This window comes from Daldinia vernicosa (genome assembly GCF_022497035.1).
Source record: "Daldinia vernicosa strain CBS 139.73 unplaced genomic scaffold F5Y00scaffold_47, whole genome shotgun sequence".
Lineage (NCBI taxonomy): Eukaryota > Fungi > Ascomycota > Sordariomycetes > Xylariales > Hypoxylaceae > Daldinia > Daldinia vernicosa.
Genome location: NW_025953963.1, coordinates 124,568 through 139,773, shown reverse-complemented (window position 1 = coordinate 139,773; position 15,206 = coordinate 124,568). Strand labels below are relative to the sequence as shown.

At 46.5% G+C, this 15,206-nt stretch overlaps 5 protein-coding genes across 5 annotated transcripts; 3 read left to right on the top strand and 2 right to left on the bottom strand.

Annotated features, from left to right (window-relative positions):
- The first annotated feature begins 89 nt into the window (after positions 1 to 89).
- F5Y00DRAFT_149632 (S-adenosyl-L-methionine-dependent methyltransferase) lies at positions 90 to 2,327 on the top strand. Its single transcript, XM_048004506.1, has 3 exons — positions 90 to 1,347; positions 1,401 to 1,704; positions 1,764 to 2,327. Exons 1-3 carry the CDS (start codon positions 284 to 286, stop codon positions 2,172 to 2,174), a joined length of 1,779 nt encoding a protein of 592 aa, XP_047862077.1. The 5' UTR covers positions 90 to 283; the 3' UTR covers positions 2,175 to 2,327.
- On the bottom strand, positions 2,145 to 3,581 carry F5Y00DRAFT_149665 (uncharacterized protein). The gene is made up of 2 exons (XM_048004507.1): positions 3,307 to 3,581; positions 2,145 to 3,249 (listed from the first exon to the last, which is right to left on the bottom strand). The coding sequence occupies exons 1-2, from the start codon at positions 3,371 to 3,373 to the stop codon at positions 2,480 to 2,482; spliced, it is 837 nt and encodes a 278-aa protein (XP_047862076.1). The 5' UTR covers positions 3,374 to 3,581; the 3' UTR covers positions 2,145 to 2,479.
- Positions 3,582 to 4,131: 550 nt separating this feature from the next.
- F5Y00DRAFT_244650 (uncharacterized protein) lies at positions 4,132 to 4,946 on the top strand. Its single transcript, XM_048008850.1, has 3 exons — positions 4,132 to 4,256; positions 4,322 to 4,438; positions 4,558 to 4,946. The coding sequence occupies exons 1-3, from the start codon at positions 4,244 to 4,246 to the stop codon at positions 4,602 to 4,604; spliced, it is 177 nt and encodes a 58-aa protein (XP_047862075.1). The 5' UTR covers positions 4,132 to 4,243; the 3' UTR covers positions 4,605 to 4,946.
- A 6,783-nt stretch (positions 4,947 to 11,729) lies between these two features.
- Positions 11,730 to 12,828, top strand: F5Y00DRAFT_149606 (uncharacterized protein). The gene is made up of 2 exons (XM_048004505.1): positions 11,730 to 12,407; positions 12,457 to 12,828. Exons 1-2 carry the CDS (start codon positions 12,203 to 12,205, stop codon positions 12,738 to 12,740), a joined length of 489 nt encoding a protein of 162 aa, XP_047862074.1. The 5' UTR covers positions 11,730 to 12,202; the 3' UTR covers positions 12,741 to 12,828.
- An 87-nt stretch (positions 12,829 to 12,915) lies between these two features.
- On the bottom strand, positions 12,916 to 15,048 carry F5Y00DRAFT_264862 (WD40 repeat-like protein; the record flags this gene model as incomplete). The annotated part of the gene is made up of 4 exons (XM_048011719.1): positions 12,916 to 14,490; positions 14,560 to 14,708; positions 14,766 to 14,911; positions 14,972 to 15,048. 4 exons carry the CDS (start codon positions 15,046 to 15,048, stop codon positions 12,916 to 12,918), a joined length of 1,947 nt encoding a protein of 648 aa, XP_047862073.1.
- Positions 15,049 to 15,206: the final 158 nt, after the last annotated feature.

The following is a 15,206-nucleotide window of genomic DNA, read 5'->3' as shown; positions in this document are numbered from 1 at the left end:
GGGTTAGGTACCTAGGGACACTGCCACAGATCCACCAAAATGGCTAGTAAAGAAGTCTCGTCTTATTGAATTATCAAGACATCTGTTCACTTCGATCCTCTTAGCCTATAAAACACTACAACTCCATATAAGAAGTAAAATAAAGGATATGAGAGCTCTAACAGCAGGCTGTTAAGAGCCGAAATTCCTATTATTCATTTATTTTATAGCTAATATTGTTCCGCATGTTTCATAGGCATTAACTGCAGGTGGCGAATTTAGCTGATTTTCATTTATTCTTCTCATGATGCCTCCACGAAAACAGACCCCGAAAAAGGGGGCGTCCAAGACGGGAGGTGGAGGTGGAGGACCAAAGAAACCTGCGGAGACCAAGGAAGAGTTCGAAGAAGAGCTCAAGGTACTAGCTGGCCAAGCTAAGGAGGAGAATTGGATCAATTGGGCTATTGAGCAGGCTATTGTTTATGTAAAGGCCGCGGCCCTCATCATACTCATGGCCGTATATGCCAACGTCTCCATGCTGACGCTGTCGCCTGTCTACGGCCAAATTCCCGCGGCTAGACTACACCAGAGGGTAGTATGGTCGGCTTTATTTGTAGGATGGGGGGTTAACGTTGTTCTAAGACGCTCCTTGCCCTTTAAAACGATTTCTCTACTACCCCTGGTGGCCGCATATATCCCTATGGCACAATTTTTCCTCTTCCAGGCGAGTGAGACCTTCGGTGCGAAGCTAGGACCAGCCATCACCGAGGCTCTCACGTTATTCCCGTTGGTCGTACTTAGTACGGCGTGTATAGCAGACGTCCTCGAAAACGCTGATCTGAGCATCTTGCCCAAGTCCATTGCTGGCTCCATGCCGGGTCTAGGCTCCTATGCATTCTTCAAGTTTGTCGAAAAGGAAACGCTACAGCAACTGTTTGAACAGATTGGCAAATCGCTGCCGCAGACGCGTGTGGGTTTGGAATTGGTGCTAGCTACGACTTATAGCATCATGGCCCGATCGAAACTCCTCGTCTGGGCCATCCCGGCGATCCTGCATGCTGGTTTTTACAATACGCACCTCATGACCCCAATGGCTACTAGCTCTCTAAACACAACCCTACAGGCTAGTGGGTGGTCATTAGTTGATCGGTGGGAGTCCAACACTGGGTATATCTCAGTCCTGAACAATCATAAGGACGGATTCCGAACTATGAGATGTGACCATAGTCTACTTGGCGGCGAATGGACCAAGTTTGGGCGGAGAATAGTCGCAGAACCCATCTACAGCGTCTTTACTCAGCTTGAAGCAGTGCGTCTTGTTCCAACTCCAAACAAAACACCTGACAACGAAGCAAAAGCTCTAAATATGTAAGTATCCCCTTTTTATGAATATTCTTTGATAGTCACTAATGACATCTCAGTGGTCTTGGTATCGGAACTACACCATCGGCTTTGATAGCGCATGGCATAGATACGACCATTGTCGAAATCGATCCCGTAGTTTATGATTTTGCCAAGAAATACTTCGGGCTACCCCTGAATCATACCGCCGTGATCCAAGACGCAATCTCTTGGAGCCAGTCTAATAAGGATACCCTCCACGAATTTTACGACTATATTATCCATGACGTCTTCACGGGTGGCGCAGAGCCAATACCTTTATTTACCTACGAATTCTTATCTGGGTTAAGACACATGCTAAAGCCTAATGGTGTAATAGCTATCGTAAGTCTTCCTGAGTATATGCATACCTTATCCAATACTACCAGAACTAATAATTTTAGAACTATGCTGGTGATTTCACTCTACCCCCGCTTGGAATTGTCATGAACACGATTAGGGAAGTCTTCCCCTCATGCCGCATCTTTAGAGAAAGCGAGGCGCCTTCCGCAGAGACACTTGAAGAGTCAGGTCGCGATTTCGACAACGTCATCGTCTTTTGTACCAAGACGGGAGAGAAAGTCACGTTCCGAAAACCCACCGAAGCCGACTACCTCGGTAGTCTGGCTAGGAGGGCGTACCTCTTGCCCAAGCACGAGGTGAACGAATCGGCCTTCTTAGCTGCTGCCGCGGACGCGGGGGTCCTTAGGGTAAACGAGACCGAGAAGCTGGAGAAGTGGCACGATCAGGGCGCTCTAGGCCACTGGGCTGTAATGCGGACCGTCATACCGCACTATATCTGGGAGAACTGGTGAGCGCGGTAACGTTACTGCGAGTATTTCGTGCACTTGCCTATGATACAACTACTAGATATGTAGTATATATCCGAATAATCTAGTACGAAATATCGAATAGGTATATTAAAAAGTATGTTATTTCGTTATTATGGGAAGATTGTGATCGTTAAAGACAGAGGTAGGTTAGGTAGGTAGGGAATGATTTAACAGCAATGAGACCAATATGAAGCCGGCCAGTTTCAACTCTGAGATTATTCAATGGTAATAAATAATAAGCATAATTCTTAAAGATTAGGAGACAACGCCCCTGGGCTAGACCGAAATTAGTCCTCATCATGATGTTTCGGCTTCGCTGCCATCGGCTTCATAGCATCCTCAACAGCAAGTTCCTTCGCATAGCGGTTAGAATCCGCGACGAACTCTCGCAGGTACGGCGGCACCTGCTCTACCCTATTATACAGCCCGGGGATCGGCTCTCCCAGAGTGTAATGCACGGGGACCACACCTGTCCATACCTTGTCCAGGAGCTCGCCGTTCTCCATGTCTGCTTTGTCGTCGTTGGGCATGCCGGTCCTGAGCTTGGCGCTCCCGGCGGAGATCTTGACGCGTAGGACGCTGGTGCTCTGCATCTCGGCAGCGTTGGGCGGGACGCGAGTGTGGCGGTAACGATCGCGGACTACGGAGTTGGTGATGAGTTCCATGGCGTATTGTTTCTCCTCGATATCGGTCACTAGCTTCGCGTGCCCGAATAGTGATGCCGAACGGTAGTTGTAAGAGTGCGAGTTGGGAGTGAGTGATAGGACTAGGCCATCCACCTGGCTGGCGGCCACACATATCGGCAGTCCCTCTTCCTCCCCTGACGAGGCGGTGTCGTTGGTGGCGTTCCGCGATAAGTTCACGAAACGCGATGAAACGTAGCCGTGAAGATATAACTCGAGTACATCCCCCGTATCCGCGCTAGGCCGGTCAAACGAGCCCATCTGTCCTATCATAGGTAGGATTGTAGGAAAGGGGGAGTTAGGAACGGCGAAGGAGACGTGAAGAATAGGACAGGCGTTCACTATCTGGTGGATAGTCTCTAGAGCATAGGTAGCTTGAGGAATATTAGCCAACTACCCAACCTCGGATGCCATTCATATGTGTGTATTACCTCGAGAGTCATATCGGTTAACCTTGCTGTAAGGTTGCTTGGGGTATTCAAGGTCGACAGAAGGCATTTTGAAAGGGTTATTTGAAGTTTACTCTTGAACTTGTATCTCAAACTTGTCAAGAAGGCCCAAGATTATAGGTTATAAACAGCGAATCCTCGTCGGATATAACTGGTAACCTAGTCTTGTGTCCTATCAACAATTCCGGGGAGTTATGCTTGAGTCATGAGACTATTCTATTCCAATTCTTATATCGGATCCATCTTAAGATACTCGTTCAAACCCCTGGACGAGATGAAAATACACCTACAGCATCAATACCAAGAACTAAGGATATATCACGGACAAATAGGAAACGCATTATTGGTTGGCTTTTGATGTAGATGAAAGCTATGCTAGATCCGATCGATAGGGATGACCTGGAGAAAACCGGCAGCTAAGTCCATTCCGGAAAGTCCATGCGATGCTTAAGTTAGCATGTTTATAAATCCCTAGGTTATATTGACAATTGTATCTAGACCAAGCAGCCAAGTACATACAGGGCGTGTTGGACCAAACTTCCAGAGTTCTAGAAGTGAGTCAAGAAAAAGGTGTTGGCGTGCGAAATCGCAAATTGGTTAAGCCCGGGATTTGATAAGATGCAAGTTCCAGTCACCGCCGGCTCCAGTCCGGCCGTACATAGATGCCTTTTCCGCAGCGGGACCTTTATATCAAATGTGGCTTGAGCATTCCGATAGTGGGGGTAAGGTTCCGCACAGCCCGTTACCAGCACTAACACTAGCACCAGCCACACGACCAAGCTAAGCTCCACCAAAAACTTCGTCGCATTGAATTGTGACATCGTGAACAATCCGCATTTGACTTCCCTTCCTCGTCCAATTCGATCCCTCAAACCCACCCGTTAACCACCCGACGCCGACGGTCGCCCAACCCTAGAAAATGGCGAAGAAACGTACGTCAAAAGAACCCCGACACAAGCTGTGACTCAGCAATAGCATCTTGCTAACTCCGAAGTAGCGAAGACCCGTCTGCTCTCCGTGCGCCTCTTATCCATGGCCATGACCGGTTTCTTCTACACATTCTCCCGCCCGCGAACATCACGGCCTATGAGCATGCTGAAATACGACCCTATCGGTACGTTACTTCTTGCATGGATTTTACCCGAATACCCCGAATGCGAGACCAAAATAGGTGGAGAGGATGGATATCTATGCAAGTCCAACTCATAGCTAACTTTCTGGCGTGTACCACAGTTCGGAAAAAGGTGCTCTTCCTCGAACAGAAGCGGAAAGGAAAATAAACAAGTCAATTAAACCTCCGTCTTAATATACGAAGCTTCCCTTTTCTACGACGAGTGATGAAGCCTCGAATATCATGCGCCCATCCTACGGAGCCGCGACCCTCCGGCCGCTTCAAAGATTTAGATGCGTAGAAGGATTGGTCTAAACAGACTCTTTGCGAACATCTCCAAGGGTTGTATGTATATATATCTGTACAGTACTCGAGCGAGAGCTATTATATTATGGCCTCTACAGATATTCACCGTATATTAGGCGGCGCATATCAAGGAAAGTAAAATATTCATTACTACATTAAGCTTAGCCGCCGCCCTTCAAAGGACCAAATTGAAGCTCTGCTGTGAATATGTATACATCTTTACATTTTATCATTTTCGAGTGTATCTCGAGCAAAACTCAGCAACGATATAGATACTATTCCCATCTTCCGGAATATACGCCGTTGCCAAAGTAAACCCCTCTAAGCGCTTTGGAAGCAAAATAGGAGCTTAAGCGGGGTTCTGGTCTGCTGATGTTCAATGAAGTTTCTAATTGCGAAACTTACTACGGCCTTAGTCCTCTAGAACATCTTGCTCCCAAACTTGGTTGTCTGTCGACTCTATGGTCTGGCAAGAAGCTGTAGTCGACTGACTATCGGCCTCTTCCGTAGTACCAGATATAATGGATGACTGGCTGTGCGATAACTCCTGACCAGGATCTTGCGAACCATAGGTCACCAGTCCAGAGAGTTTCCTTTTTATTGGACCTCCGCGACGTGAGGGTGCACTTGAATCTAATAATGCTCCCTTTGTCGGTTCTTTGTTTTCTAATGTCCGAACCGGAAAATAGCTAGACATAGAGCGGGATAACTTGACTCTTTCTGCGATGTTAGACCCCTGTGCCTCGTGCTGATTGGTGTTTGAAATTCGCTGCTTCTTCGCCAGAGGCTCATTAGCACTGCCGTCAAGGCGTACCGAGTTGGAAATGATAGCATTGTGAATAATGTGCCCGCTAGGACCAGCCTGGCTCACTTCGACCTGTTCACTGTTCGTTTCTAGGATAGATCCGGCCACGGGCCGATTATATATGCTATGAGTAGTAAGAGGGGGCTTTGAACCACGTCTCGCTATCTTCCGCTTGAGGGGGAGCTGTGATGCCACTGGCACATGGGTGTTCGCTTCCAGTGGGTTCTCTCCTTCCGTTTCTCCCAAAGTATCATTAGTGATGACCTTCATAATCCCTCTCAGGGGTGCTGCGTGTCGTCTGGTACTCCTTTCTTGTTCAACAGACATAGGAGATACGTGATCATCCATAGCAACCGGAGACTTGACCATGACCTTTCGCTTAAGATCTTGAGACGCTTCTTGTGCATGAGATATGTTTTTCTGTAGATTGCTCGTCAATATAGAAGGTTTTCCAGGTTCTGTTGATCGGCTTTGGTCACGAGCAGCTATTTCTGCATCGATGACCTTCGCTTGGTGATACTCCAAAGTACCTGACATCTTTTTCTGAACCTCCAAGAGTTGCTTCAATCGGTCACTCATTTGAATTGCGTTAGGTTGGTCCCTTGCTAGTCGCTGTAGTATATATTTCATCTGATCAATCTCAACTCGACCGCGCGACCATCCTTCAAGAATCTCTCGTAAATCCTCCTGCGCATTCTTACTTCCCTCTAAATCGGTAGTCATCTTCTTTAATGAGGTAGTTGCCGTCAAAATTTCGCCCCATATTTCGCGTACGTCTCTATCAAGATTGACTCTACTCATCTCTCCTTCTTGTCGTGATCTGGTTAGCTCTTCCTCAAGCTGTGCGCGAACCACCTGTACTTCTTCGAGCTGCTTTTCTGTGGTTTGATATTTCTCTGTAAGCTCCTTCGTCGTTTCGGTAACAGCGCGGGATACTTCTTCCCTGCATTGATGCACATTACGCTCGATTGCTTTTTCGTGGTTCTCGCGCTCAATCTGAATATGCCTCTCCCTGTCTTGGGCAACGCGGGTTTGCTTTTTTAATTCTCCTTGAACTGACTCGAGATTTTTATTCGACTCCCTAACTGTTGCTTCCTTCTCGCTTAGTATTCTTTGAAGACGCTCAGTCTCCTCTGCCAAAGTCTCGATCTTCTCATTTGTAATTTGCTCATTGGCCGCAGCAATTGCTAATCGTTCCTCGAGATCTTGACGCTCTTCTGTTTGTTCGTTCATGCGGATGTATAGTTGGTGTACTTCATCCTGTAGGGCCTGAATATGCTGGATATGGCTATTGATAGCCATGTCAGAGTCATATGCCCTCTCTTGCCATACTGCAACATCATTGAGACCAGTCAACTTCTCGTAAATGCCTTCGCATAGCAAACGAATTTCCCCAATACTTTCATTTGAGGTTTCTCGGTCCTCAAGTATAGAGTTCTGAGTTAGCACGACAGAATGTTGGAATTCTGCGACAATCCTAATGGCTTGTTAGCACTGGTTATACTCTTCAGAATTGTTCAGAAGCATACGCTGCAGCTATACTACTATGAGCTTCTCTTAATTTCTCCATTACTACCATGGGGTCCACAGTTTTCGAGTTCGTCTGTTCCAACGTCCTTAGAATCATGTCAAGTCTATAAAGTTAGTAATATTCGATCTGGGTCGAATAGGAAATCCTTACTTCTCTTCCTGCTGTTGAATGCGGGTTTCGGTATCCTCAACATGCTTCCGATCTTGTTTCATTTGGTCTAAAAACTCTTGATTCTGTGCCGATACTGACTGGAGGGAGTGCTCGTTTAGTTTTTGAAATTGGGACAGCTGCTCGGTAAGATCCTGGTTATGCTGTTTTTCGCGTTCAAGTTCCATCTCACGATCTCTTAACTCGCCTTTGAGAGATTTGATGATCTTCCTCACTTACCACACGTTAGTATCAGTGTTTTAGTAGGAGTTATTTTACATACATTCGTTAGCTTGTCCATTGGTATCTTTGACAACTTCAGCAACCTCTTGCCTAATCCCCGTTCTTAGGCGCTCAAGCGTCATAAACGCCTTTTCTATGGACTCTTTCCGTGCTTTCTCTTCCGCTTCGATGTCTGCAGTTGCTTTTTGGCAATTTTCTCGGCATTGTAAGAAAAGTCGTTGCTGTTCGCCGATTGCATCATTCAAACGGGTTCGGCAAGACTTCAGTCTATCCTCTAGTTTCTTGCGTATATCAGAAGATATATTTATCTTGTTCTGAATCTCTTGGTTCTGAGCACGAAGATTTTCAACTTCTGTCGACAAGTCGTTGATCTTTTCATCACGACACGCGATTGTTTCTTGGCACTGCTCAATAACTGAATCTTGAGATGCAATATGGTCTTCCAGTAAAGCCATTTTCTGCTCCCAACGATCTAGGAGTCTTTGATTGTAGAGGTAGTTCGTGTTCCAAGATTCTGCGAATTTCTTTAGGTTCATACTATTCTGTTCGCGTGTTGGAGTGTATCGCTTGTAATCGACTCCAGGAGGAGCTCGTGGTTTCGAAGTATTTGATGCTTGAGAGCACGGTCTTGCCGCGGAAACTACATCATATTGCGACGCCTTGAATGATATGGGTCGCGTAAGACCCTGGACTTTATTTCTCTTGTTTCGAAGATCCTTCGCTGAACCACGTTTAGCTTCATTGACATTAATGTCTTTTAGAAGTTGATGATGACTTCGAGGTTGCTTGTGGGTCTCCGAGCGCTTCCTTGTCTCAGATGGAACTGCCCTATCTGGTGTGCTTCTTGGTTGCGCCGATTGGGGGTTAGCAGTAGGTGATAATGCGACTTTTGTTGGTGGCAATACACTACGAGGGCTTATTTGCGCAAGAGCCTTTCGGCGGGTATCTGAGATTGCCTTCGGGAACTGGGGTTTTGTCAGAGAAGAACAGTGAGATGTCTGCGTCTTCCCACCAGAATGTGGTCGGCCCGTATTTTCTGGGAAAGGAAGGTCAAACGAGTCTCTAGTGGATGTTGAGCCTGATGGGTCGTCGACTGGCGGCTGATCGTTACTGAGAGTGTTCTTTGGGGCTTCTTGGGGGTATACTATTAGATCAACTCCATCATCATCGCTACCGCTTGCTGATTGTAGAGATTCTGCTGGTCTTTCATGATTATTAAAGCCAGAAACCTCGGGATGTCGACCACCATGCGAGACTCTATTGATCATGGGAGGCGGCGGAGGCGGAGGAGGGGCTGGATTTATTTTCTGTCCGACTGGACCATGGGATATCATACGAGGAGGGGGCGCCTTTTGAAATTGGAATGCAGCCCCTATCTCCTCAGTCGTCTCTAGTACTGGACGTGTGAAAAAGCTTGCCTCTGTAGCCCGAGTAGGGAGAGCATCCTGGGATGATGCCTCCAATGGAGTACTTTTGATTATGACATTGCTCTTTGTGTCTTGTGAGTCATCTAGTGGCTGAACAAGATCGGTCTGACTTGACATTGCTTGAGAAGCAGGATCTGCATATATATCAGACATTTGGCCCAGAACAGACGCCTCATACCTGGGGGCCTCTCGTGTATTGCTGAGTAATGGGTCTTTAACACTCGATGAAATCATTAGAGGCGAAATGTTAGGAGAATAGTACGTCGCATCTCTCGGTGCAAGGAGCGAGAATGATTGTTGCGCTGAAATATTTATACCATTCGGCAGTTCAAAGCAGGATGGATGATGTGAGGTGAAGATGGGAGGTAGATAATTTACAGTTGAACTAATATTTTGAATTTTCAATAATATTATTAGGTCGAGGAAGTAACACTCAGTAAGGTAAGTGACCCTCACCTCCTGAAATTGGCTTTTTGTGTAACTGCCTTGGATACATCTGAACGATTTTGCCAGTATCCAATGACTAATGTGACTGCCCTGATAATACATGGACAGAAGGCCTACCTAGTACGAGCTGTATTGCAAGAAGAAGCAATACAAAATTTGCTCCACAATATTAACACCGCAGCCGAAGCCGTCGCACAACGCCCCGCAGAGAATGACAATTATATGATGCATCCCACTCGTAGACGACCACCTAAGGTTCCTAAACAGGCGACAAAGCCTCCTGACGAAGATGTAATCAAGCGAATCCTCGACGAAGCCGTCAAGAACTTGACTTGCCGAACCTGTCACGATGAGTTCACGGACAGGAAAGCATTCTTCTTGCATAGCTTATCCAGAGAATGCGAGAAGAATACCGTTCATACATATCCGTTGTAGACGGATCGAAATTCTTTCATCAACTTCCCGTCTGGCCCGGCCACAGAGACCGTATGGGAACTCGATCTCACCAGCGAAGCAATTGAAGCGCTTACTTCAGATGAGAAGACACCAGAAGACGTATGGTCAGCCATACGAGGAGATAAGAATAAGACAGAAACAGTACCATCTTTAGGCGCACAACGCCCAGAAGACATGCCGTACATCAAGACGGAAAAAGGCGATCCATTTTCAACCCCTCCGTCTTCTAGAATGCCCTGGCCCCGATGTCAGACGACAATACAAATGTAGCAAACTGTTGTCAAGCAGCCGCTTTTCTCCACGAGAACTATAATCTCCGCAGGTTTCAATCTCCGCAGGTTTCGAAGAAGCCAACGCAATGTTGACAGTAACTTGTAAATCCAGCAAGAAGTGTCTTCTGATCCCGGTTACGCTCGCACGTGTACGATTAGTAATTAGCTCAGACCTTAGCTTACACAAATCTTTCTGGCAGATTGCATCTGCCAGAAGATTGATTTAATTCAACAAGTTTAGTATGCTTATAATTCTACCCAGGTAATTGCTACAGGGACTTAGGTACTATAAACACCTTATATAAAAGAAGCAGTCGTGGAAACTAATGTAGTGTAAAACAGAACTAATCAGCTTACATGTAGTGACCTAAGGGTTCATAGATGAAATGATATCACCATGTTCCCCAAGAAGACTGTTATGATCAAAATATATGCGTGAAATATAAAAATGGATAGACAACCCCTATATATCTAAGTACCTAGGTATATACCTCCATATAGTTTCGAAGACTGGTTCTCCATAAGGAAGTCCGACGAGAATCTAAGTATTTTCGACACCCTTGGTATGGATATAAACAGACGAGATTAAAGCTAATAGAAAGGTTAATATATAGGTAGGTAGGTAACAGTAACGTGTTAAATTGCAGTACTAGAAGCGTGGCTCTATTTTCGTTCACAAACGTGTCGGAACACTAGGACTTAACTGGCCTACGCTGCTATATCGTGGCTAATCGCCGGCGTAGATGGCTGCATCTCCGGCAGTAGTGTAACAGCAACATCGCGAAATTTGTTGCTATAGATAGATAGCATGGCACAGTATGACATCGGTATCTCTGCGATCCGGTTAGGAAATATACGGCTTGGGTGCTATTTAATAAACACAGGCCATTATACTGGCCTGTCTCAGTTACCGATTTCTAGAAGATGAAGTCTAATCTAGACGCAATCAGACGCGTCTTTGAGACGACACGTGTGAGTTGGCGTCTGATATCGGAGACGCATTATTAAATAGGCGCCCTTTAAAGAGAGCAACGGGTAGATAATTCTAAATTAGGTTCGATGGGAGGTGGCTGATGGGAAATTACTGCGATCAGAAACATCCAAGTTCTCGTTTGGCGAGTCGACGAAGGCCTTGATGGAATACACCAAGGTCACATTAAACAATAACCGTTACAGTATGCTTTACTGTGGAACCTCCTACATAGTATAAACCAAACGGGCGTAGCTATGGCGAAGTGATTATGCCGATTGTATTAGGTAGTGCTTTTACTGTATTCTACCCGGGTCGTAAATGGGGGAATTTTTGAAGCGTTATCATAGACTTGGAAGTGTGGGCGTATGCGCCCTTGAAGGTCGGCATTAGCATTTATGACGTGCTGTTCTAACTGTCGTGATAATTGATCAAATATATAACTAGGTACCTTGAGCGAATGACTATTCTACCAGAAACTTTCCGTGATAAGAATTTCTCCAGCAAATTACAAGCAAACTCCGAGGAACAAGCTTGGGCGACAAATGTGACAAGATGCAGCGTTCGGAGGTCACAAGAAACGGGTACTTCCTAAAATCCCTGTAAACACACGCTGATTGGCCAAATAACCAGGGGTCAAGTCCCAAAGCCCCCCTTGGTTAAGCGCTTGCTAGATTTCAACCACCAATAATAATTCGATTCGATCTAAATAAAAGAGATCTTATTGCTTAACTCCTGCATCTGAGTTGGTGGCACCCAATGAGGACTATGGAAAAGTGCCGGGACCCCTGAGGTCTCAACTGCCAGTGGTGCATTAAGTCTCTACACAGAAGATCTAGAGACACTACCTAGGTTCCTATCAACACCCACCATGCATATTCTGTCACATCATTAAGAGATGTCTTTACAGAATGGTCTCTCTAAGCGCCTCAACCAAGTACCCCCACTAATACGAACTGCTCATTCATAAGTACCAAGAGCCCCGATGTGGCGTGATACAAATCCTAGTTCTCTTTCTGCTCTCAATATCGTCCCGTATGGCTGGATGAGATTTGCTCAAAATCTGCAGCGGCCGCCCTACGTCGTCCCACGTCGTTCCACAAAGAATTTTTAGTACCGGCTCTCACCTACGTTCCTTTCTTTATCGCTAGTGCAAGCTCACCATGGCGACCTCTACTTCAGACTCATTCCCGCTGGCGACGGATGAGCCCTATAACGAAGGCGACAGTGGACCGGGCTCGATCAGTTCCGGCGGCAGCATTGACGATTCTGCGGGGGCATCTGGAAGCAGCCCTGGCGTTGTTCAAATTTCCCACGGTGCGATAGTCGCAATAATAGTTGTCGTTGCCGTTGTTTGCGTACTTGGAAGTGAGTTTTTCTGCGCCACGGCTGGTTTCGATGAGCTGACACGATGTAGTTTCTACAGCGGTGCTCTTTTACCTGGCCAAGAAGAGGGAATGGAAGGTTAGGGAGAGCATTCGTCGTTCGGCAAGGAAGGTAGTCACTGCTCTCACACCCCGTAGATCGGAATTCCCAAGGTCGGCCAAGGAGTCCTCTGGTAACTCATCTCGAGGTCGTCTTCGCTTAAATGATGTACCACCAACACCTAAACTGCGGCCCGAAGACGTTGAGAAGGGCCTTGCCCAGTCAACTACCAGAGAGGATTCGCAGAAGAGAGGCAAGAAGTGGACAAGGAAATAAATAATCGTACGGTGCGGACTATTTCGGATAGGTCATGGTTACTTGGGAGAAGACATGGGCGTCGAATCGGTTGTGGTATTTAAATGGCTTCACTTGTAATTGGAGAATGGAGTCCAGGAAAGCGAGCCAACTGCCTATTAAATTTGTATCAATATCGCTAGTATATCGCTGGGTATCAAAGCCGCCTGAAGACGTTAGTACTAGCACTTCGTCGTGGGTCAGTTCGTCTATCTTTTGGTTGAGTTTTCGGAGCTTCATCGTTCTTCCTCCTCCTGGACTGCGGGACGAATGTAACTTGTCTCTCTCCAACTACTTCGCCATTTCGGGGTTTGTTGACCCTGCCTGACTTCTGAGCTCTTGAGCCTAGAGAGTCGTCCTTTGACAAGTGACTACTCTCCTGATTAGACGAACTGACTCGCATAACCATTTTCTTCTGCGTAGTCTTTCTAAGAGACACCTCATCATCACTCTCGCTAGCGCTGCTAAGCTCTTCGCTCTCGTCCGAGAATTGTGGACCGGGGACCGTAATTTTTACACCTGTCTCCGGGTCGACCTTTGTGCTGGGATTTAGGACCTGGAACTCGCGGCTGTGTTCATCGATCTTGAATTCTTCGTCTTCGAATAGACGAGTGAATCGTTCGTCTCCCAGCACACCAGCATTCGTATCGACGTGTGCCCTCCGTTCCTGTCGCTTGAGCAACTTATCAACCAATTTTTGATTGACCTTAACCTTCTTATTTCCGCGGATTCGGCTAGCACGCTCCTTTTCGACCTTCTCCTTAATGCGTTTCGCACGTTCCTCTTCCATAGCGTAAGGGTTGGCGATTAACCGGGCCTGGTCATATAACTTCGAAGCGACGAAGTAGCCGTGCATATAAGGGCGCAGCAAGTTTGTCTTGCCAATCAAGTGAGCGAGGCTTAGAGATTTCAATTCCGGCAACGTCAGGAACTTGAAGTTGTCGTATTGATCAGTGCTGACCTCCTCAGCCATCTCTTCGACCATGTTATCGAGGAACGAACACCACCGCGGCGCAGATCCCAGTTGTGGGATGAAGAAACTATGAAGGGGTTTACCCTCGTTGGCTGTAAGGATCATGCCTGTATTCTTACACCATGTGACGAAATTGATATCAACTAGTGGTTCAACAGAAGTCCAAGTCTCGCCGTCGAGCTCGTCCCAAATCTTGATCATCTGTTTATCGGCGGATAAGACTTTCTTCTCTTGAGAAGACGTAGTCATGTGAATAAGACTTTTGATCGGAAATCCTGGGCCGTGGTCTTTTTGTAACAGCGGCTTCGGACTTCGAAGATCAAAAAGTTTAATAAGCCCGGTGGATGTGCCCGTCGCTAACGAAAGACCCGACGGGTTAAAGTCGAGGGCTGTTATTTCACCCTCCTGGCCACCAAGGATAGCAACTCGCGACTTGGATCGAGAGTCCCAGAATTCAACGGAGCCAATGGATGTGCCAAATGCTAATAGGTTGTGACTGTTCTCTGCAACTGCTGCTGTATTAACACTGCCGACGCCAATGCTTCCCTGTAAACCGCCTTCTACGCCATCGTCGGATCCAACGTCAATCTGATATGATTTCATAAATCTCCCAACCTCAAGGTTCATTCGAAAGACTTCACCATTACCATCAGAATCTAATCCGACTGAGGGAACCAACGCTTCGGTGGCGTGCCGATCGTAAACGAGGTCTCTTCCGTACCTAGGCAGGCGTAACTCGTAGTGGCAACCAGCGGGTGTCTATCATATGTTAACATATTCTGCTCGCACCTACCGCACCAATTTGTCTCAAGGGACTTCAGTGCTTACATGGAACTCAAGTTTTCGGTCGCTTTGTAAATGTAGGGATTTCGTGTAATCGGTCGAGAGTAGAAGAAACGTCGTGTTGAGAGACTTTGTATGCCTCGAAAACGATAGGGAGAGATGAGGTAGATAGTGAACATGGAATTGTGGTTTGTCTGCTAGACATTAATATGTTGTGAAAGAATCTTTTATAGGGCATTATTGCGACGTACATGTTCCAGTAGACATAATCCAGTCATTGTCTTCCGAAACTCTTACACATTGGCTGGCTTCCTCAAACTCAAAGTCTTGAAGTAGTTCAATTCGATTTTGATATTCGGGGTCTGATTTCAAGCTGCGCTTCCGGCGACGTGCGAGCCTGCGTAGACCAATTTAGTATATCAACGTTCTCGTCGGGGGAAGATACCAATTATCTTACCAGTCTGGTAAGGGCCGCGCAGTGTTAGCGCCAGCTATTGTGTACACCGACACATCTCCTTGGTTGGTGACCTTCATGTCGACACAATTCACAATTGTTGCCGGCAGAAGTTGTACGGTGATAGAGGAAAGAAACAACACGCGACAAGGTAATGGATTAAAAAAAAAAAAAAAAAAAAGACAAGGCTGACTGCGAAAGATCCTTGGTAAGAAAGTAGAGGGGCGATAAGCATAAT